We start from the raw sequence: 24,705 nt of genomic DNA, 5'->3' as shown, positions 1-24,705 counted from the left end.
TCATATAGTATTTACAGGTTGATTTAAGTACGGTTGTCTGGAAGAAATTGATATAAGTGATAAGGCTACCTGGTTGTCTGCTTTTGTATTTCGATGCTATAAAGTATATTTCAATTTGTCCGAATGTTTTCTAAACCATGAATTTTAATTGAAATCACATTTTATAAAGTCGTACCAGAATACATAATTGACATTTGCTAACGCTCAAAATTACATACATTACTTATATAAAGAAGAAGAAGTTTAGTTGTGAAGGATTTGGCGGGAAGAAGAGAGGAATGGCGATTACTCCACCGACAAGAGCGCAGCACTTAAATAAAGAGAGATTTATATAAAATCACGCCTATTTCTCGTTGGGGTAGAGAGAAACAACGGAATTCCACTTACTACATCCTGACACACTTCGCTTCTTCAACTCACATCAAAGTCATGCACAAAATTAAAAACACATTTCTTTTTTGTACTTTGTATTTGCCGACCGCTACAATAAATTTAGCCTCAAGTTTATTTATGCACGACATTACATTTTCTACAAAGTATACTTACCTATATCTTACAAAAAGAATTCTAGCCTAGTCGACGCTGCTACTAAAGAATTCATTCATTTTCAAGTACGTAAACCCACTACGGTTGATAGATCTTACGTGACAGACGTGTTTTGTGAATACGGAATGTTGTCTCGGGACCATAGACCTTGTATAACAAATAGACAACCAAACTCTGTAAAAAAGCGCCCACGTCGCATCTGGTCACAAGCGACGGGGTATAACGATACTGTACAACGATATTGCACTTTATTTGAACGGCCATAACATATTAATTTTAGGGAACGAACTTATACTATCTACATAAATGTATCTGGGGGCACGGTAGTGCCCCCGCCAAAACGAGCAAAGCGAACACCACCATCCCGCTACCATCAATCACATGAACTTAACGTGAAAAAAACTATTTCGTTATCGCCACCATAGGTAACAATTTTATTGACTGTTCATTGCCATTCTGTTATAACGTGCTTCTTATAGTAACGAAACGGACAAGCCTCATAATTTGCCTAACGTGTAGAGTTTGTGAACTTATAGTTTGTATAATTAGGACGTGTAGAGTTAGAAACTTGGCGCTACATGAGATCTGATGACTTTTTGACATTGTGATTTTACATGAAAATGTTTTTGTTGGGTACGTATTTACAGCTCAGTTCGGACCCTTTTTCAAAGATACTCCTTAGCGAATGTGAGTCTATTTGTTTATAGGATGTCACTGCTTGGCGCATTTAATATTGAATAGGGCAGCTCTGCATAAGGCTTTCAACTTCGGAATTCCGGGTTCCGAATTTGAACCCCTTACATTTTCATCCGTACAATTCGGTTCTGACGTGAATGTCAGTACCTTTTCTACAGTTTTACTTTTAGGCAAACCCAATACTACATTTCCCGCCTTCGCGGCACGGCAAACGCGTATCGAGGGCTTCGATCACGATGAATTCGACGAAGTTATGATCCTGAATCACCCGATTGTCCAATGAATAAATCATTGAAATTTCGGAAGACACGTTTAAAGCACCATTAAATACGTTAAGCGTTACACAAGCCTTATCACAGGCAGAAGTAGATATAATATCGATATCGTAACTTTAAAATCTCAATTAGCGCTAGCGCGCGGCATGACATCTGCGCCGCTTCCGGTGCGAATTGTATCGAGGGCTTTAACCAAGCTATACGTGACATCTATCTACGTAGATAACATTCGCATCGTCTATTAGTCGAAGTTCTCGATATAATTCGTGGCGCGGTTGTCGTGCAGTTCTTGCTGTTTACAAGTTTTTTCCGACGAACGCATATCAATGCGCGATCTTTAGATACGTAATTGATAGACATCAACGAGTTAGTGGCCGGTGCAGCGCGAAAATCGATTTAGAAACAACATAGCTGATGCCTTCGTTACTTCGGACGTACTTAATTACAGTGATGACGTCATTACTAATCCTTGACACGCTGCATCATATAGACGATGTATTTAGTTACCAGTGGTGGTCCCCGGAGGAGAGGCGCGCGACCAGGTCGGCGACGTCGGCGCCGCGGTGCAGTGCCCCGCGCAGCGCCCCCGCCCACGCCTCCATCTCGTTGCGGCTGTCTGCGCACAGCACGAAGCACCGACTTGCTGTTATTACCTGGAGACAAGATTTTGAAGGTTAACAATCATCATTTTATTAAAGACCTTCACTCACCTTCACCTGCACTATTAAAGACCTTTACGAAGCCACTGACAATGACGTAAGCGTGGCCAATTATTAGTCAGCAAAAATTTTGTATCGATCGCCATCGACTTGCAAAGAAGATCATTTCATTAGTCACTGTGGCCCTGTTCGCCGGCTTGCTTCTCAAACGGAGAGCGCCGGTTTGAACCCCGGTACCGCACTTGGACCAATGAGTGTTTAATTTATTACAAATAAGTAAAATAATAATTAGTCAAGACTGTTTTTGTACTAATATCCTGTTTATTAGCCGATAGACTTCGGACTCAGGTGGGCCGAAGTAAGGACAATTTGTTCAGTTGGGGTTTCTCGGATGACTCGGACTTAAAGTGCAAGTGCGGCACTGTTCCCCAAACGATGGAACATCTTACATCGTGTCCTGCGTGCCCGAACACCTGCACGCAGGAGGATCTGATGAGCGCTGCAGATAGCGCCATACTTGTTGCCAAGTTTTGGGCCGATACGATAAGAAGATTAGCCGATACACAATATTTATCAAAGTCCAAACTCAACACTACGCTTCGCCCTAACAGCCAAGTAAAACTTTGCCATTAGCTGTCTCTATATAGACCTTATCAATATGTAAATGCAAAAGCCGACCCAATTAGTTCATCTGGCCTGGTCAATTTCGCAGTGACCCAAATATAGACATGTTCTCATTTAACGAGAGCGATCCGATTATTTTCAGTCGATTTAGGTCGATCATGTTAAGTCGTCCTTGTGACCTACTAGGCCAAACACCACCAGCAGCGAAGCACCGCGATGAAGTTTGCGCTATAACTCCTCCACTTGATTGAAGCCTTTGGTCCCAGCAATGGGACGACCCTTTTCTTTTGTGACGTGACTTATTCTTGGGGTGCCTCTGACGGTGCTTTTTTTTTGCTCGCGTTTCGCCACAATCTCGCCTGATGGTAAGTGACGATGTGGTTTACAGTGAATCACGCTTATCCAGCAAATGCCTATTCTATCTAACCTCGAAGACTCCCAAAATATAACGAGGTGCTGAAGATTCTCAACTGTTACAAAATTTAAGGCAACAGGCCTGAGGGCGCACAGTTGGCCGCGCTTAGGATGTCTTCATATCTGACTGGAATAATCGACGGGACCGTATTAGTAGAAGTATACTTAGGTGGTTCGGTTGTGTAAGAGCCTATTTCAAAACTCGCTGTTAAGTGTATCAGCCTATTTAGACCCGACTACCCGATAAATGTCGGGGATAGTCTTTCGGATGTTTTACCAGAAATAAACAAAACTAACCCTAAATGTTGTGAAATTAATTCATAGCTAAACCAAATAATCCTTTTCCTCAGAAGATCATTGCGTATGTGAATCGAATGAGAGAGAGAGGCATGAGAAATATGTTATTAAAAGAAAGAGTAACTTCAGCTTCTTAGACTTTATGAGTTTGAATTCATATTTGGATCAAAGGTAATTAAAAGTCTCTAAAACGTAGCTGGCAAGGAGTGGGTGTAATATTACCTTTGGGTATACACGCGTAATGGTATGTTGTGTTAAAATCGATAAAATCGTGTACACGTCATACGAGAAATTTTTGCAGTGTGATCGTAGCCTTGTGGTAATGTTAAGTCATGATATTCGGTCAACAATGACAGCCCGCGTCGTTCGTCAAACGTTAGAAGCCCACTTCCACTTGATTGGTCTTTTACCACGACATACCTACGTACCTATGCGCAACATATTTTTGGCAGGAGGTAAAACCCCTCTCTTGTTTTCTTCTCTGCGAGCTTGGAATTCATTTTTACTACATGAATACATAAATTCGCGCTTGTATGAGTTTTGATGGAGAGATACTTGTTGTCAATAACTCTAGTAGAAGTATAATTGATTGATTGATTGAACTCAATCAATCACTCCTGGGGCTCTAAAAAGACCACATTCAAGTAAATAATTTTAAAAAGAAATATTGCTATTTGAGATTTAGTGACATTGCGCACTACTTTATACGTATGCTCATCTGTGAAATTGCAACATTGCTTTTTTAGATGAATTATTTCTATGTGGCCTTTTTAACCCCTCCTTGCTGGTTCTATACTACACGTGTAGTGATTGAACACGACTTTAAAGCAATATTGCTTTTTAAGATGAATTACTTCAATGTGCCATTTTAGCTGACATTTGCTTCAAGATAGATGTGATGATCCGTATAGTGACAGGTCCTTGGCTTGACTTGGCCCATCTTATGAGATATCAACGGACTCCGTGGTCCAGTTATCGATCACTGTAAGCCACGATCTGGAGAGCATGGGTTCGATTCCCGGTGGGGATATGGCTAACCAAAGCACCTAACAGAAAAACACTTTGTGAGACTTAGCATAGTTTGGTCAGGACATTGCAGGCTTAAATCATTTCATAGTCTGAAATAAGGTAAATAGGTGCGACGAATCGAGTGTCCGTTCTGTATGTAGTATTCTTTATTCTATGACACAGTGTAGGATACACACATACAAATAAAACAGACAGGTAAGCTTAATCGTGGGACGGTTTGCTCATTTTGCGTGTTGACATTGTCTTTTGTACATCTTGCCGTTTGTACCTTTTGCTATTTTACATTGGGCATTTTGCTAATTTCGCGTGCGGTGTTCATTTTACGTTTTATATCTCCTGTTTCGGAGGGAAATTGGCCTTTTACCTTCAAGGTAAAGGCATACCTACACCTTGTAATTGGTCCCCACGGAGCCATAACTAGGTCGTGACCCCAATATTATGCGGATGCGAGGGGATGTCAGATGACTTTCACACACCATAATGACATTAAATACGTGGTTAGCATTGGGTAGGTAGTTCCGAATACATTCCGTTTAGGGACGGCCTCTGTGGTCCAGTGGTTGAGCGTTGCGCTCACGATCCAGACGCCCCAGGTTCTAATCCCAGTAGGGATATAACACAAAACTCACATTCTGATCTCTAATTTGATTAGCACATTACAAGCTGATCACTTGATCGTCCGAAAGTAAGATGATCCGTGCTTCGGAAGGCACGTTAACCGGGAGGTTACTACTTACTGACGTAATTACGTAGTTGTTACATGAGTCACGTCAGGGCCTTTGGCGGTTAATAATAACCCTGACACCAGGGTTCATGGGATTGGTAATATACCTCACAACCCACACGATAGAAGAAGGACCGAGCTTTAATGTTTTTTTTTATGCAGCCTGCCCTTTGCAACATCTTTTGACAGTGCAACAGTGAGAAGATGTGTGCTGTATGTGTATAGCTCACCTGCCCCAGAAAGTGGTGGAAAAAAAGGTATATTTAAAGCTAGCCCAAAAGCAACTCCCGTCTTTATTTTTTGTATTCAATCCATATTCTAATTAAAACACATAATAACGGGTTCTTACCGCGTTTAAATGGGGATATGAGACTCCCGATATTTCGACACTGTTGCAAGTGCCATGATCACGGGATGATTGATAAAAAAATGAATATCGGGAGTCTCATATCCCCATTTAAACGCGGTAAGAACCCGTTATTATGTGTTTTAATTATGATAATAACCGCGTAAACTTAAAACAATCCATATTCTTCTTCTCCCTTTCTTATTCTTCTTTTTCTTCTTCTTCTAATAAATATCCAAAAGCACAGAATATTAAATCGTAATGAGAAATAAGGGACTTTTCAGGCAACGTTCCTCAAAAAGAAATATAGGAAATATAGGTGGCGCTGTTCAGATTTAAGATGATAAGTACTTAAATATTTTCTGGGGTACTTACATAATTATTGAAAAATATAATTTAATGGCAGAGGCGTAAATATAAATAATTATTAAGCAACACTTGATATTTGGATCAGATACGTATAGAATTGTGTTGCTACCTATATTGCTTCTCTTTATTTTGATCAGAATAATAATGGGTGGAAGGTGTGTTGTGCTTGGGTGTAATTCATACCCAAAAGCAAAGATAAAAGATGAATATGTCTGTTGTCCATGAAATTAGAAGGTTAAACGGTGGGAAATCTGTACAGCGCCATCTGTTTTCTTATTGGGGAACTTCACCTGGAAAGTCCCTCATTAAATAACATTTACCAAGCTGAAACACAAGACCTAGTCGGTTCTAGGCAGGGTAGTTTCCATACAAAAAATTGTTTTTCCAGAAAATGTCTCGGAGGTAAAAATGATGTATGGGAATGTAATCGGAGTGTCTTGTCGAGTATGGAAATACTTCTTGATCTTCAGAAACTGCTCCGCATCAGGAAGACACCCTACGGCCTGGCAAAAGTATCACACCTGGAACGATTATTTTTCTACGAAACCTATTTGAATCTTGGTCAAATTCAATCGCAGGTAGAAAAAAAACAAAATGGCGGAAAAACAAGATGGCCGCCATACAAAATTTTCGTTTTTCTCGAAAATTCCTCGACGTGAATATGATGTAAGAGGGATGAGATCAAAATGTCATATTGAGTATGGAAATACTTCTCGACCTTAAAAAACTGCTCCGCATCAGTATCGCACCTGGAACGATTTTTTTTCACCAAACCTAAAAAAATCTTGGTCAATTTTTATCGCGGGTGAAAAAAAAACAAAATGGCCGAAAAACAAGATGGCCGCCATACAAATTTTTGTTTTTCCAGAAAACGTCTCGGGTGTAAAAACGATGTATAGGGGTGTTATCGGAACGTCATCTTGGAAAACTGCTCCGCATCAGGGAGACACCCTACGGCCTGGCAAAACTATCGCACCTAGGACTTTTTTGTTTTCACGAGACCTATTCAAGTCTTGGTCAAATTCTATGGCCGCCATACAAAGCTTCGAACTAATACAGGACACGCGAGCAGCTTGCTGCGAGCGAAACACGCAACATCTAGTTTTATTATGAAACTCTTATTACTAAAGAAAGATTACTAGATTAGATTTACTTCAGTAGGCCGGAGTGAGATGGTGGATGAGTTCGAATAGAGATCTAGACCTACGGGGTATAAAGTAGAACCCTTGCCCAGGGATACGGGTGAAGACCTCAAGGGTTGCAGAGGCGAAGATGGGAGCTATCGGTACGGCAATGCAGGACGGAGGGGGCAAGTCACAGTGACTGTAACCTGGAACCTGACAGAGGGCAGCAGTAACTGTCAGTACTATTCAGAGGCGGAGGACAGGAGTCCTACTATGGCTTTGTAATAGACTACTCTGGGCGCCATCTCACTTGCGTCAGAATGAATACTGCGGGGCGGAAGGCAAGAGAGAAACCACTGCCCTATTTTTCCCTAAAAAAGTAGTATAGAAATGCTGCACCGACAAGAGCGTGGCTCTTAAATTTCACTTATTTATGAATTTTAATGAAGAAAAAATTAATAATAATTGCGACATTTTGTCACCTTTTTTCCATGACGTCACAGGTTGCTTTTTCATACGAGTTCCATAGTAATTTCGTGTTTTGACGTTTAGTAAAAAGTAACTGATTCTAATATCTGGGGTTCTAGGGTAGAATGTAAATTGAAACGGACCGTAAAACAGTCGTAAAGTGGTATTAAACGCGTTTTTATAGTTTCACACCACATGCCATATAAATGAGGGTGATATGCCCTCAGCATTCAATTAGTCAGTTTTGGAGGGACTACTACATCGTTTTTCCCGCCGTTCATTGCGTAGTAACACAAGCGCTAGGTGTGGAAGCGCGATACTAAAGAAGCAATGAATGATGTGGAAAGTTTTATATACAGTGCCACATGTAATATGCTCGTTTTGTGCATAATAGCTCGTATTTTTCCGGGGCGGAGTGTGTCCCTTCTACAAGTATACATCGTCCCCTAGAATTATCCCGTTTTTCACAGGGTCCCCTTACCTAATCTGAAGATTTGACAGGTGCGGTTTTTAACAGACGCGACTGCCTGTCTGACCTTCCAACCCGAGAAGGGAAAACCAGCCCAATACAGGTTAGACAAGTACAATCTACAAGTATACTTAAGATTAATATTGTATTCTATGGTGTAGGTAATAATACCTAACCCCTAAGAGATTTATTATTATTAGGCACCTATATCAAAGCAGGCGTCTTCCTTAATCGCAGTCGTCCTGAAACATTAATTAATTTCAGAGTTCATTAATTTAAATATTCTTTGTACGGTTCAGTGAAACATAAAATATCATTAATTTCATTACCTACGCTCTGTGCGCCCAAGTTTTAATATTCGTTCTTAACTTTGTAAGTTCTAGAGTTCGCCTGAGGTACGCTCACGGCAGGACCGGAGAGGTAGACAAACACTGATTGGCGAAATGAGTCAGCTTCGCATTCATAAAGTTAAGGGTGTGTCAGTGAGTCAGCTTGACACTCAGTAAGTTAAGGGTGTGTCAATGAATCAGCTTGACACTCAGTAAGTTAAGGGTGAGTCAGTGAGTCAGCTTGCCACTCAGTAAGTTAAGGGTGAGTCAGTGAGTCAGCTTGACACTCAGTAAGTTAAGGGTGTGTCAATGAGTGAGCTCGACACTCAGTAACTTAAGGGTGTATCAGTGAGTCAGCTTGCCACTCAGTAAGTTAAGGGTGAGTCAATGAGTCAGCTTGACACTTAATAAGTTAAGGGTGTGTCAGTGAGTCAGTTTGACACTCAGTAACTTAAGGGTGTATCAGTGAGTCAGCTTGCCACTCAGTAAGTTAAGGGTGAGTCAGTGAGTCAGCTTCACACTTAATAAGTTAAGGGTGTGTCAGTGAGTCAGTTTGACACTCTGTAAGTTAAAGGTGTGTCAGTGAGTCAGCTTGACACTCAGTAAGTTAAAGGTGTGTCAGTGAGTCAGCTTGACACTCAGTAAGTTAAGGGTGGTAGCCGCAAACCAGTCAATCGCTTTCTTCCCCGTCTCACCGCTTACATACCTCAGGCGGTGATATGTACTTGCGCGCAAACTAGATGCGGTATTTGTGCTTCCAATAAAGGCGAAAAAGTAATAATTATTACGACTGGAGCTGGGGACAAATCACAAAAATCACTTTGTGATCCTTAGTTTGGTTAGGACATTACAAGTTGATCATCTGATTGTCCAAAAAGTAGGATGATCCGTGCTTCAGAAGGCACGTTAAGCCGTTGGTCCCGGTTATTACATGAGTCATGTCAGGGGCCAATGGCGGCTCAGTAATAACCCTGACACCAGGGTTGATGAGGTTGGTAATCCACCTTAGAATCCACACTATATAAGAAGAAGAGGGTGTTAGTCACTAAAATTCTAATTGTACATAATAATCAACAATCGAATTGTAATTTCAACACCCATGTTACTTAGTTGGGCGAAGTTAATTATCTTTGGAGCTGTTATCAGCAAAGATATTCCTCTGTCTTGTCGCCATGACAGTCGTGCAACTCTCACTCCTTTGTGGCCGTGACAGTGAGTGACGTTTCCTTCTATTCCAACTTTCACTCCCCTTTTCGTGGGAATGTTGTAAGGCTGGATTCACACTGACTACTCCAAACCGGCCCGTTTCATAATACAAAACAAAAACAACTGGTATTTCTCTAACCTATCTGTCTACTAAGCCTTTGTTCACCCACAGCTGGGTATAGGCCTCTAAATATATGCATTTCTCTGATACTTTATTCACATTTAGGGAACAGATTGGCATACGACCTCAGCTATCACTTAAACGTCACCATTCGGAAGAATTTCAGAAAAATATTTTCTTGTGTCATACTTTTTAAAGCGTGATTTTTCCCTAGTCGGGTTTTGGATTTTAAACTTATATCTTATTTAAGTATAATATTTTGGGGTATTCATTTAGCGAAGGCTGGCAGAGGAAGACTAAAAGGACGTTCATTGACCTATTTGGAGATTTCCTTAGAAAAGGTTTAGTATTATCTACTCTGAACCGGCGCGGCGTGCGTGTATGAAACGATTGATGAATGTGGAGGAAGCAAGAGAAGTATCTCAGGATGGAAGCAAATATAATTCCATAGTCTCTGCTTACCCAGGTGGGAAATAGGTGTGAGTTTATGTATTCATGTATGATAGGGTCTTATTTATTAAGATAACGTAAAGTATAAAAATAGTTATGAACTATTTAATACGTATTCAAACATGCGTTCCGCTTACGATATGAATCGTTCGTAACAAGTTTATGTCTCTGAAGGCCATTTCTAAGATTTGTTTGAGACTGATGATATCTGTGAGGTACTTTGGAAAGTTTAAGAACAAAACCAATTGTTTCCAAGGTAACTCCAAACTTCACATTATCCCGTTTTTTCCAGGGTTCGCTTACTTAACATGAAGATTTGACAGGTCTGGTTTTTTACAGAAGCGACTGCCTGTTTAACCTTCCAACCTGCGAAGGGAAAACCAGCCCAATACTGGTAAGGGCACATACCTCCGAAAATGCATTTCTCGGGAATGTGGGTTTCCTCACGATATTTTCCTTCACCGCTGAGCACGTGATAATCATTTACGATCCAAACATGAATTCATTTTGAATTTGATTATCCGAAATCAAAGTCTTTGTTGGTTCGTATCTTTGAACTCGGTCAACAACATATTACTTAAGTATGTTATTTAACTAACGGCCTCTATGGTCCAGTGTTTGAGCGTTAGGCTCAAAATCCGGAGGTGCCGGGTTCGAATCCCGGTGGCGATAAATCACAAAATATCATTGTGATCCCCAGTTTGGTTAGTACATTGCTGGCTGATCATCCGATTGTTCGAAACTAAGATTATCCGTGCTCCGGAGGGCAGTCGGTCCCGGTTACTATTTACCTAAGTGAGTATGTAGTTGTTACATGAGCCATGTCAGGGGCCTTTGGCGGCTCAATAGTAACCCCGACACCAGGGTTGACGAGGTCGGTTATTGACGTCACAACCCACACGAGAGGAGAAGGAGAGGGAGGAGGGAAGGAGAAGAAGAAAATCTAATCTTGCACCCGTATTGTAAGATCTTTTGGTGGCGAGGGTGTGCGACCGCCAAAGGATGTTTTCGGGGTACCGAACTGAGCATAGTACCCCGCTAGCCACAAGTTGGTAGTGTAACTAGGGATCGACGATCCAACGGTCTTATGTTGGAAGTTGTATATATGCGTCTTGCTGTGTAAACTTCGATATCGCGTTTCACGACTGCTTGAAGACTGCATTATTGAATGTGGCGCCATCTGTTGCATGTGGGCGGAACTAGGTGGCCAACTTGTTGGGTCCGCCACAATCTTAATTCCAACCTTCCTGGACTCCGTCCTCAGTTGAGGCTCACGGTCTTCCTTGAACTCAGCCAAGATTGGACTTCTTAGACAGCATGACGTCATTATTTTCATAATATTATTTTGTTGGCAATATGATATGCTCGATTCCACTGAGTAAACTCCACAAGTCGAGGACGTAAATGTCAACTTAAAATACCATAATGCTCATCTGAGGCCAAGTCAAGTGGAGGAACAGTTTCAAAACATCGTAGAATACGGGTGTTAGATTGAGTATGCTAAATATTGATCATTATTCTATCCAATTAAAAAGTTATCAATATCTCTGCCACTGAACCGACTCAATTACCCTCGATAGTAATTGTTGTTCCGTCGATGAACTTTGAACAATACGTTCGACTTGGCAGCCAACGACAGATAGAAATGTCGAAGTCATCTACAACTTTGCGTTATTATTAATTTTATTTTCTCATTTCTATTTACTCTACCGCCTCTGTAGTATAGTGGTAAGGGTGTTGGTCTCTCGATCTGGTGGTTCCGGTATCGGATCCCGGTGGGCAGGTAGCATCGTAAATACGAATTTGCCGTCACTTTTGGGCTTCTTAAATTTCAACAGTTTATGGTTGTCTGTCTTGCCCTCGGTGTTATGACTTAAGCCATCAATGTATAATGTGTTACTATAAGCAGATAAGAACCTCAACGTAGAGCATTTGGTATACTGATACCATACCCCGGACACTTCATACAAAACACCTCGTCTTCTTCTATCGTGTGGGTTGTGAGATGAATTACCAACCTCATCAACCCTGGTGTCAGGGTTAATACTGAGCCGCCATAGGCCCCTGACATGACTCATGTAACTTACTTACAGTAAGTAGTAACCGGGACCAACGGCTTAACGTGCCTTCCGAAGTTTGGATCATCTTACTTTTTGGACAATCCGGTGATCAGCCTGTAATGTCCTAACCAAACTAGGGATCAAAAAGTGATTTTTGTGATATGTCCCCACCGGACATACACTTTTGCGATGGAAAATTCTATTTGATATTAACTCAGAATAATGAGCTGAATGATCTCCCTCAGTATTAGTTACCATGTCACTTACATCTTGTGCAAGTACATACAAGTAGCTATACAAGTAGATAGTGTGTTAGTAACATCAGTACCGGGGTTCGAACCGCGCTTCCCGTTTGAGAAGCAAGCCAAGAGAAAAATACCCTACGTGCATATTTATACACAGATATTTTCTTTATTCTGGATAATGTTATTTTCTATCGCTTTTGTCGTAAGAACAAAGCGCTCGACTTATGTAGTTGACAGAACTAGCGAGGCGATCAACGAGTTTATATTTAGCTCTCATTTCCTTTTCCGGTGTCAAGAACACGACAATATCGGATGCAGAGACAATTGCGAAAGCGACTGAACATTTAAGCGTAGGCAGTTTTCTGCCATCTTCTTTAATTTATTGCTATTGAGCAATGGCGGCCCTAGCAAAATAGTATTTTTAGATTAGGTTACGGCCCCCGAAATTTATCATTCTTTGAGGAGCTCGGTGGCGCAGCGGTAATCGCGCTAGGTCTGCGATTGTTGAAGTTAAGCAACTTTCGCAAAGGCCGGTCATAGGATGGGTGACCAAAAAAAAAAAGTTTTCATCTCGAGCTCATCCGTGCTTCGGAAGGCACGTTAAGCCGTTGGTCCCGGCTGCGTTAGCAGTCGTTAATAACCATCAATCCGCACTGGGCCTGCGTGATGGTTTAAGGCCCGATCTCCCTATCCATCCATAGGGAAGGCCCGTGCCCCAGCAGTGGGGACGTTAATGGGATCATGATGATGAGACCATTGTCAGATTTTGCCCCCCCCCCCCCCTATTTCGGCGCCCGACGCACACCCCTCACCGCCCTTAGGCTACCACTGCTACTGTGGCTCTAAAAAGCCCCTGTTAGTCAAATCAGTTACTTTTTACTAAACGTCAAAACACGTTTTTTTTATTGACGTGACTTATTGTAGATTTGCCGCAGATGGCAGTAAATACTTTGTCAAAACACGAGTTACACGAAATTCGTATGAAATAGCCCTGTGACGACACACAAACAAACTTTCATCCACATTCACACAATCATAGACACTGACACCACACAAGACACTCATTTCATTACTATTTTTAATTATCTTTTTTAAGTATTCAGTTCTGTTTTTATTGCGTGTTTATCTTCTTTTTTGTCGTCAAATGTGCTATACAAAACGTAACTTTTTAATAGTTTTCTATTACTTACTTTTGTTTATTCTAAATTGTACAATAATAATGTTAAAATTTTACTTCTATGAAAGGCTAGCTTGCTGGTGTATTTAAAAGTGTTTGGTGATAACAAATGTTCAGGACCTCCGCGATACAGGGCTTCCCTAGTGCGGGGTCCGTTAGTAATGTATACACGTTCAAGTTTTTTGATAAATAAACATATTCTAAACAAACGTCGATTTATTAAAATGATGGCAGCACTGTTTTTTGTACCGGTGTGTTGGTATAAGTGATTCTTGCAGTGCATGTGAAAATTAAGCTTAAGGCGACGAACCTTTTCATTCTATTTCTGTAGCTACGTAGAGGAAGAGAGCTCGTGCACGTGCAACGTAAGTAGTAAAGAAACCAGTGTCTTAGCACGGAATTTTCTAGACTGTTACAAAGTTAAAAGAATTACGTGATAAAGTTATATTGTCCTTTGTAAAGTTAGCTTTGTAGTTCTTTATTACCTTTGTAAGTGGGAGTGAAGAAGCTATGGAAAATGTTACCTCTATTTATTTTCTCGCTTGAACTGCCACAGCAAAACAAATACCTAAGTATAGTGTGGAGAAAGTTGGAATTTCCATGACGTATATATTCAACGATAAAACCCAATGAGGGGCTTTCCAAACTACGTTCCTCCAAAACAATATAGATGGCGCTGTACAGATTTTTCTTCGTTTAACCTTCTAATTTTATGGATAACAAATATATACGTATGCATCTTTTATCTTTGTTTTAAATTGAATAGAATAGAAATTGATTATTATAAAAGGACGCCACACACAAAGACAAGACAATAACATCACTTATTTTTTTTTACAAAACAATTACAAAAAGCATAGAAGGATGTTCATTACAATAATCATAAGGTGGTGGTGGACGTCCTGAGATAAAAGGGCCTCACTCAGCACAAGTCGCGGCGTGAACCACGACGCTGGTATTATGTGGACCCTGTTGGGTGAGGCACGAACGTCGTGTTTCATAAATATACGTTAATATTCGTACATAGATTAAATATGAAATTACTTAAAATAGAATGTAGGTGTACATATAATATATTTTATATATTTATCACAAAAACGTATACATAAATACTTTTTCTGGTATAAATGATGATTACCTACCTTTCTATTACATCCAAGCACAATTACATCTTCCACCCATTATTATTCTGATCACTATAAAGAGAAGCAATATAGGTAGCACTAGCAATATAACATGATCCAAATATCAAGCAACAATTATTTTTATATATGCTTCTGCCATTACATTGTATTTTGGAATAATTATACATACATACATAAACTCACGCCTATTTCCCACCGGGGTAAGCAGAAACTATAGAATTCCATTTGCTTCGATCCTGACACACTTCTCTTGCTTCCTCCACATTCATCAATCGCTTCATACACGCACGCCAGTTCAGAGTAGATCGTATTGAACCTTTTCTAAGGACATCTCCAATTTGATCATCGTAAGTCCTTCTCGGTCTTCCTCTGCCAGCCCTACCATCAACTTTCGCTTTATATACCGCTGGAATAATTATCTACCCGAGTAATGAGAAAATAGGCAATTATCACGTTTAAAGCTGTACAACGCCATCTATCTGGTGAAAGTAGCCTGGAAATTTCCTCATTATTTTTGCGTTAGGATAGTTACAAGAAAATTTTATTGCGATAAATCGAATTTATTTATTTATTTATGGATCACTTACAGCTATGCACATTATAACATTTAGTTAGAACATAATTAAACAAAGTAAAACAGTACTTATGTGTAAGCCTATTACAAGTGAACACAACATTCACCATAAAAAGAAAACAACATCTAGTCTGTTGAGACTAACTTCTCAACAGCTAAAATCTCACTATTAATAACACTAATATATGATATTATTGCACTTACACACCGAATTCAAGTTGCAAACACTTTAGAAGAACATGAAAAAACTGCGCCACCAAAAGGTACACAGATACTTTCTCAAATGCACCAAAATATAGTGCTGCTTGTAATAGGTACTTTTGTTCCTAGCAACGGTATATTAGCAGAAGTTATGTGTAGTTAGATCGTATAAAAAGACGCTCAAGAGTTATTAAAAAAATAAAATTTATTTATTATTATTTATTTATTTATTAAAAACACTTAAATCTACCATTACAGAACAAAAAAAAAACAAAAACAAAATAAAAAAAAACCATTAATAAAAGCTTCATTTAAAAAAAATGTTATGAAGGAGAATATTTCAAAAATGCATATAACACTTTAGTTTTATCGTTATCGTGACAATGATGTTGGCAGCTAAACGTACAGCTATTTAACAAAACACGAGAAACGATGAAATAACACGGGCCACTTACGGCACAAGACTCTCCTAACAAGACAATGTCAAGCGCACTGATTTTCCGGTCTTCCGTCACTAAGGCAAATTGGATCCGCAAAGTAATTCGTGACGTCACGACTTGATGTTAACGAGACCTGATTCGCTATACAGCCTTATAGTTACTTAATGGCTACATAGTACATACAAAGAGCAGCCAGCGCCTTTTATAATGGCAACACGGTGACCCTACCCTAACGTCGGTTCTAAATTCAAATCAGTTTGATTCTTGATTGATAGATGAAAATTCTGTCATTAAAAATACTTGCGAATTTTTCCTTAACGAAACCCGCATTTAAGTCAATTTGAATTTGGAACATTAACGTTAAGAAATAAAAGCTTTGTAAAAAAAATCCCCATCCCACTGTACAATGTTATTTATTTTTTATTCCCAATCTTGTCTTTTCTAGCGTAAGGCAAAGGCCCTCCATTCATAATAAGTACTCCTATTTTATATTTTTCTGATAATCCTTATAAGAATAACACACACACACACACACACAAACTCACGCCCGTAATCCCAAATGGGGTGGGCAGAGCCACAAGTAATCAAAGACAACTTGCAGCCACTGTTGATACGAAGTCCTAAGATGGATATGATGAACCAATGATGATGATGGTTATGAAAATAAAATAAATAAATAAATACTTCGTATTATGTTTCGATTTGATTTGATGACAGTGTCTGATACACTTACAGATATTCAGTTCGATGAACCAGAGCCAATAAGAACTCTAAATCCTCGTGGCTTAAGCTACAACCAGAATCTCTAAAGTAATTAAGCTTATTCGTGAGGCTTAAGCAGCTGAAGAGGGATTAAAATCTTCTGCTTGCCAAAGCAGGTTTAATAAAAAATGCAATTTAATTTCTGTTTGAACTTTACGTTTAAAAATAACCAAAAGAATATATTTTTCGCTTTACACATTTACACATAGAAAACTTAATCTGCTATTAGGATTATTAACAGGAAATGCGGGCGGTGTTAAGTCCATGTGAATTTATATTTTTGCTAGGATATCATTTGGTTTTAATCTACTTATAAGCATTCTAGGTATAAGCTTTAGTTTTTTATGTAAATCTTTTTTAGTGATATGTCTACCAGCGGGTACGTATTTGAATATCTAAAATTGAAATACTTTACGTAAAAATACCTACGTTCAGAATCCCTAAAATCCTAATGGTTTGTGGTTGTGGTATGGTAATACCTAATGGTTTTTCTAATTAAATTCAAAATACCGCAAGTTTAAAATGTCAAATGGATTATGCTACCTAAGTTCATAAAGCTAAAACTTGAAATATCTACGTTTAAAATCCCTTAAATTGATGTACCTCAAAGTTTATTGACCTAAATTCAAAATACTGTTAGTATGTGAAGATCAAAAGGTATAAGCAAAAAGAAACACGACCTATTACAGTATTAAATTTTAATCAACATAATGGTTATCAAAAATAAAAGTGTAATTTTCTACTTAGTAATACAAAGGTACAGAAATAATACAGTACACTAAAGTACGATAAGTACGATTTTATAAGTCCACCCTCTTTTTTGCTCGCGGCGCCCGAACTACTATTTAAGAAAAACGCTCACGAGTGATGCATCATTTAGGTATTTTGACCACTGGGTATTTTAAACGTTGGTGTTATAACTGTAGATATTTTATTACATTAGACATTTAGTCCATTAGTTTTTTTAAACTTAGGTATTTTATAAGTCGGCGTTATAAGCTAAGGTATTATAAACCATTAGGTATAATGATTTTAGGGATTCTGAACGTAGGTATTTTTACGTAAAGTATTTCAATTTTAGATATTCAAATACGTACCCCTACCAGCGCAAACACCTCCACTGGAGCTACCGTGGTATGAGGGGGTGCCTGAGCCAGCTGTGGGATTTATATTGGCTGTTTACGTTACGTTTTATGTTAAAGTTTTTTAGAGGTTTCTTCGTTTTACACAAAGACATAGCATTACACATGCATTCCCGAAGGGGTAGGCAGAGTTGTATAATAGGTATAAACTACAACCAGTCCACAAACAATCAAACACACACGAACAAAGCAATAAACATAAAAAATATAAACTATACAAACATTTTTCTATCTTTCTTTCCTCGCCCGTTAAGTTTTAGTCGTGAAAAATAATTCCATAAAGGCGGCGGCGGCGGCGTAGTCGAGTATAAAATTTGGATGAAACTCTGTAAACAATGACTAAACCTTATAACACTTTGCAAAAAACGATTTGCAGAAATTGCTAAATAAGATGATTATACACACAATAAATACAAAATACAAAACAAAAGAGAATCTATTTCTCTTTGTTTAGGTACCTACTAGTTGTGTTTTGTTTATTTATAATCGAGTTCTGCGTTGTCTCGTATTTACGAGAAATTAATATGCATTAATGATAATAATATGATAATGTTTGGCATACACTTCATAATTTATCAAGAACCAGAACGGAAGGATGACATACTAAGTATTGACGAAAACCACTCTCGACTGATGAATCCATTATACAAATTGCCATCTAATCGGTCGTTAAATATCACATCGCCCTTTATAAGGCTTTCAATACAGCGCACAGACTTCTAATGACTTCTAGGTTTATTACATGACACTAATGCAATTGTCAAGTGTTTAAATGGCTCTCTGACTGGCCGTAAAGACAAAGTGCACAATCAAACTAATGATAAAACTTTAATAGTTTGTATTTCCCTTATAGCGTTCCGCTGGGAAGCATTCTGGGCCCCATTTTGTTTAGTGCTTATAATGAAAGGCGGTTAGGGAGACAATTGTTGAGTGTAATTAATATTACAAAGTGTGCTTTGTAGTGTTAAAGATAAAAGGCTATGAAAGGAAGACTGCTCGTTTGGTTGGTATTGCACTAGCTTTTGTTGAGAGAAAATTGCAACGGAAAGAGGTACTTACAGAAAATTGTGCATTAAAAAGTTAAGTAATAGTTAATGTTATAACCGTAAATATGCAGTTGGTTGTAAAAGTATATTTAGTAAATTTCACTGATATTCATTCAAACATTATCATTTATCATTGATAAATAAAATGGTCATTTACATTTAAAAATCACGATGGTACGATGTCCTAAGACTATAAATGTGCTTTTTTTTAATAATAAATAGCTCTGTCTGTCTGTAACACTTTCATAAAAAACTACGAAACCGATTTTAAATTGGAATTTAGTACAGAGATAGTTAGACCTTGGGAAAAAACACAAGATAGTTTTTTATATTATTTAGATGAGGAATAAGCTGCGCGCGATAATTGTAGTCACGGGCGGAAACCTAGTTATCATAATAGTATGTTGGAGTGAATCGAAATAAATAAAATTAATTAACAAAAATGTAATCCGTAGCTTAATGTGCTATCTGCATCCAACCCAATTAAAAACACCTACGAAAATCCCAACGGCCTCGAAAACCAATTTAACTTGAAAACCGCTTGTCAACCAACTCGATCATTTGGTAAGCGGTCGGATTTAAAGCTTGTTTATTTTGTAATGCTGTCATTTGCAGTTCTTTAAGAAACATTCAAGGGGACCCTTATTTCCTTCCTTATACTCAAAGTACGAACTTTTTGGGTACTGTCATAGGTTCGGACATGAAAAGAGCGGGCATCTGGGCACCCTCAGGCTTGTTGGTTTACATTTTGTACCGGGTGAGAACCCTAAGCGCTCCCCATTTGTCTGGCCAAGTAGTTAATGCCATGTGCGGCAAATCTACAATAAATTACGTCAATAAAGATAATCAATAAAATATAGTATTTTCAAACATAACATAAGCTCTCAATTAGGCTGGTTAGTCACTTCACTTCTGAGCTTTCTGTTAAGACCAACGTGATAGGTGGTAAGCCGTATTGCCATCATTAGTGAAACAACACATAACATAATATAACCTCACGACATTCCAATTGTATGGGTATGGTATGGGTAGTCAGAGGTACATCCATCGCAAGATGAACCAAGTACCCACACCTCACCGAGCTTTCTGTTAGACCAACGTGATAGGTGGTGAGCCGCAATCTATAACGAACGCCGTTCGCTCGTCGTTTGCACGTTGTTCGTAGTGAAACAAAACAGATTTAAAAAGCGAAAGTAAGTGGTAGAGTGGGAAGATGTACACTTAGTCGAATATACCTACCACGATCAAGAAAGATCAAGTTATGAGAGCTTGCGTGTATGAAGCGAAACTTTCAAAGGATCTTAGTAAGCGGAATTCACTAAGCCTAATGTCCAGTAGACCATGGTATAAGAAAACCAGGTACCTATGCTCAAAACTGACAGCTAACATTTCAAGGTTAGCCCAGCTGACGTCCTCCCGCCTTGCGTTGCCATTTCGTAAAAAATAAATTACCCACGTCCAATGTTTTTAATTTACCTTGCAAGGAAATTTTCTACCTTTATGACAGTTTTAATGGTTTTTATATATGTGACAAATAATAGTAATTAAATCATTAGTCAGTAATTCACTTAACTTTCAATAATAAAATTTACGTCCTTGGAATATTGGAGATAGAATGGTACCACTTACGTCATCAATGGGCTAATAATGGCGGCTTGTCATAGGATTGAGCATACCTAGTCTCGTTATACCATGGAGTAGACATGATCTTTATGTCAATGAGAAAGTAATTGATTTAGCAGATAAGCGTTGGCCCATAAATCTTCTCAGAGATTACCGACTTCTTTTATTTCTTATTTCAATATTGTATCTCCGAATCTCCGTTATCTTTGCGATTTGTAACTTTTGTCTGCGTCGTATTTTCCATTGTGGAATTTTTATTTAGCCAGGTGAATGTAATATCAACGAGCGGATTCTTCGAATTGTTTTGCTGAACCTGGACATCAAAGAATGCCCATGGTCCTGAATTTATTGTAAAAATATTATGTAGGAGAAAAAAGGTTAATCTGAAAATACGTACTGCTTAACTAATCAGAGACACTCTTAGCAATAATATTATCAACGTATAGACGTTTGTAAGAGTTTCATATAATAACATAGCATCGCGCCTGTATCCCCGAAGGGTTAGGCAGAGGTAAATCATATATTAATTACCACTTACTCCTCGCCAGCTGTGTTTAAGTCCCATGTAAGAGGGGGTGAGTCTATTGCCATTAAGCGGGTACAAATCCGGAACTATGTGATATTTTGGCGGCGAGGGTGTGCTGCCACCAAAGGATGTTTTCGAGGTACGAAATGGATGGTACGTCGCTAGCCACAAATTGGTAGTGTGACTAGGGATCGACGATCCAACGGTGTTATGTTGGAAGTTGTATATATGCGTCTTGCTGTGTAAACTTCGATATCGCGTTTCACGACTGTTTGAAGACTGCATTATTGAATGTGGCGCCATCTGTTGCACGTGGGCGGAACTAGCCGGCCAACTAGTTGGGTCCGCCACAATATCAATTATCTATTATCCGAACATAAATCCAAACTCATTACATAACAATGTAAGTGACACGCTCTCAAATACAAATAATACTTTATTGCACCAAAATAGAGAGAGAGAGAGAGAGAAAGAGAGAGAGAGAAAGGAAGTATTTAAAAAATACTCTTAACTAAAGCTTAAAGCGATTTCTTCCAGAAAGCTCTCCGAACCGGGCTATCACGGATTTATCATGGAGGGTTTGTAAAAGATTTTTTTTCTTAATCATTAGCGAGGTACACAACACAAAAGGCCCGGGTCTAAGTAATTATTATAAGTACATGGTTTAATTATTTTCCTTGTCTGTCCTAAAATAATTTATCCAACGTGTAGAATTGTTTAAGTTGTAATGATCTCCATTAACACGTTTTCATTTTAAGCCAAGTTTTGTGCTGAATATTTTTTTAAAATTTTCATACTTGGTGGACTTTGAAAAAATCGCTGACGTCATCAATAAACGTGGTCAAACGTCGTACTCATTATTGCGTAATTGAAAACATAACATAAGATCACTACTATATCTAAATTGGAGTAGTCATAGGTACATTCATCGCAAGATGAACTAAGTACCCACACCTCACCGAGCTTACTGTTAGACCAACGTGATAGGTGGTAAATCGCCATTGGACAATCAGGTGATTCACCTTGTAATATCCTAGCTGTCCTAACCAAACAAACGACAGTCGCACGAAGTGATTTTCAATAAGGTTCCCATCAGGAATCGAACCCGGACCTCTAGTAGATCGTGAGCCCTATGCTCTAACTAGACCGTGGAGGTTAGATGTACTTACTTGGAAGCTGTTGTTTGCGTTGTTAATGCTGCATTCGGCGAAGGTTGCGTCTTCTAGTTCACATTCATCCCAAAGCTGGCACTGGAAAGAAGAAAAAAATCAGTTACTTACATTGAGAAAAAGAACTCAAAATAGTACAATAATAGTCGAAGGTCATCGTCAACGTGTTGGACTTATTAGATGGTATTGTGCCGATGTGACCCCTTCTGGGTATTTCATCCTGCTTGCCAGCCGCGTTATTTTAAAGTCGTAACGCCGATAGCCCTTTTAAAATCCAAACTCCATTGTTTTACTATTGTGTCTGGAAACCTCGGCTTTACGAGGTTAAAAGTGAATCTTTAACACCAAAAAATTACGATCGCTAAAGATTTTTTTGAAAAAGTGTCCGAACCGTGTTGTAAATACGTATACATAAATTTATGTAGATAGTATAAATTGCCATGTACATAGTATAAGGAACATATTATGACATGACATATGTCAATTATCCAACTTGCTATTGTAGACAGAACATCAATGTTACGGAGTTTGCTCGGCACAAAAGGTTTTCTTTTTTTACAAAACAACACAATGGGCGCAATTTTTGCAAATGGATTCAGAAATCCGTGACGAAATATTCATCTCAAAGAATAAAATCAACAATTGAGTTTCCAAAATTGAAAATTGGGCCATCGAAAGAGTAAAAGTGTGTTGTTGTGACAGCTGTCAAACTATTTAGGATAAATTTAACAGAGCATAGTTTTAAAAGGCTTGGTTTATGGTGCTTGCTCGTTGTGTCTTATCATGACGAATCATCCAAAAAGCAAAATGGCGGTAACCTGTCACCATTTAGGGCATACAATAAAGAATGGTGTCAGGGTTATTACTGAGCCGCCAAAAGCCCCTGACGTGACTCATGTAACGACTACGTACATAAATTAGTAAGTAGTAACCGGGACCAACGGCTTAACGTGCAATCCGAAGCACGGATCATCTTACTTTCGGTGATCAGCCTGCAATGTCCTAACCAAACTAGTGATCCCAAAGTGATTTTTGTGATATATCCCCATCGGGATTCGAACTAGGGACCTCCAGATCGTGAGCACAATGCTCAACCACTCGACCACGGAGGCCTTCAGGCACTAGGTAAGAATGAGATTTTTGTATTGAGTGTTCAGGTAGCTTATGCCTCGGTCTAGCCCGATAGGAATTGCGAGCGTCAATTCTTCCCCCTCATTCTACCCGACAGAACAAAAAAAAAGTGTTGCAAAGCTTCACTTAAGTACGCGGAACATTTACAATTCGAATCTGTTTTTTTTTCTCGCTCGATTAAAATAACGATAGCACGTGAAACGACAGGTATGGGCAATAAAAAAAGACATTCACAGGAATACATTGAATGTCAATGACCTTATAAAATAATACTGTTGGGTGAGTCTAGGTTCATTTTAAGGCTTTATGACACTAAGTACTTTAACGGGTACGACGCGGTGGGTGTACAGTTATGAGCTATATCATGTACCCATTTTAGAACCCTGTCGCACTATCATATTTGACATTTTATGAGACCTACGGTTTAATTTGTCAAAAAAGTTAATGTGACATGGTTTCAAAGTGTAGTGTGTATTAGTACTCGTGACCGTACCTAATTACATAATGTCTGACGAAATCGCGGCCCCGTCCATTCTTCGTATTCTTTTATCAAGTGGGTTGTGAGGTAGATTTATTACCAACCTCATCAGTCCTGGTGCCAGGGTCAATATTAAACCGCCTAAGACCTCTGACATGACTCATGTAACCACTACGTGCTTACATCAGTAAGTAGTAACCGGGACTAACGGCTTAACACGCACAGATTATCTTACCTAAGGACAATCGGATGACCAGCCTGTAATGTCCTAACCAAACTGAGGGCCACAAAGTGATTTTTGTCATATGTCCCCACCGGGAATCAAACCCGGGACCTCCGAATCGTGAGCCCAGCGCTCAACCACTGGACCACGGAGGTCGTTTGAAAAATATCCTACAATCTTTTGTCTTTTTGAAAATATCCAGTTATAACTTACTTAAGCTGGTGACATACAAAGTTCCAACTGGATATTTGCAAAAAGACAAAAGATTCTTGGATATTTTTAGTTTCACGGTAAAGATATCCGGTGTTCGTAGCTACCCTTGCCTTCACGTAATTAATTAAATTTCTGAACCAGGTACCTATGTATTATGAAATCCAAAGTAGCTTCAAGAAGCGGGATAATGTGTATACGGCTTTAATTAAAACGAATTCTCTATAGGGATATGCTTATAATAATGTAATATTATATTCGTGGAATGAAAGATGGCTTCATTTCATTTTCGACGGAACCTATAATATTTTATTATTCGCTGAAATATGTAGACTTAAAATACTTGCAAATTAACTAGAGATGTTTAGTGTGTGTGTGTGTGTGTGTGTGTGTGTGTGTGACAGAGA

General features: G+C 38.9%; 1 protein-coding gene across 1 annotated transcript in view; it reads right to left on the bottom strand.

Moving 5' to 3' along the window:
* The window catches only part of LOC126382060 (diacylglycerol kinase eta), an 80,707-nt gene extending 58,373 nt beyond the window's left edge, over nucleotides 1-22,334 (bottom strand). Inside the window, exons 1-2 of the mRNA XM_050031752.1 lie at nucleotides 22,257-22,334; nucleotides 2,025-2,170 (exon numbers count right to left, since the gene is read on the bottom strand). Coding sequence (XP_049887709.1) covers nucleotides 2,025-2,119 — 95 coding nt within the window. The 5' untranslated portion in view covers nucleotides 2,120-2,170; nucleotides 22,257-22,334. The remainder of the gene's footprint in view (nucleotides 1-2,024; nucleotides 2,171-22,256) is intronic.
* Nucleotides 22,335-24,705: the final 2,371 nt, after the last annotated feature.

Source organism: Pectinophora gossypiella, chromosome 3 (genome assembly GCF_024362695.1).
Source record: "Pectinophora gossypiella chromosome 3, ilPecGoss1.1, whole genome shotgun sequence".
NCBI classification, from domain to species: Eukaryota; Metazoa; Arthropoda; class Insecta; order Lepidoptera; family Gelechiidae; genus Pectinophora; species Pectinophora gossypiella.
Note: the sequence above shows the minus strand (reverse complement) of the source record. Positions and strands in the feature narration are given on the sequence as shown.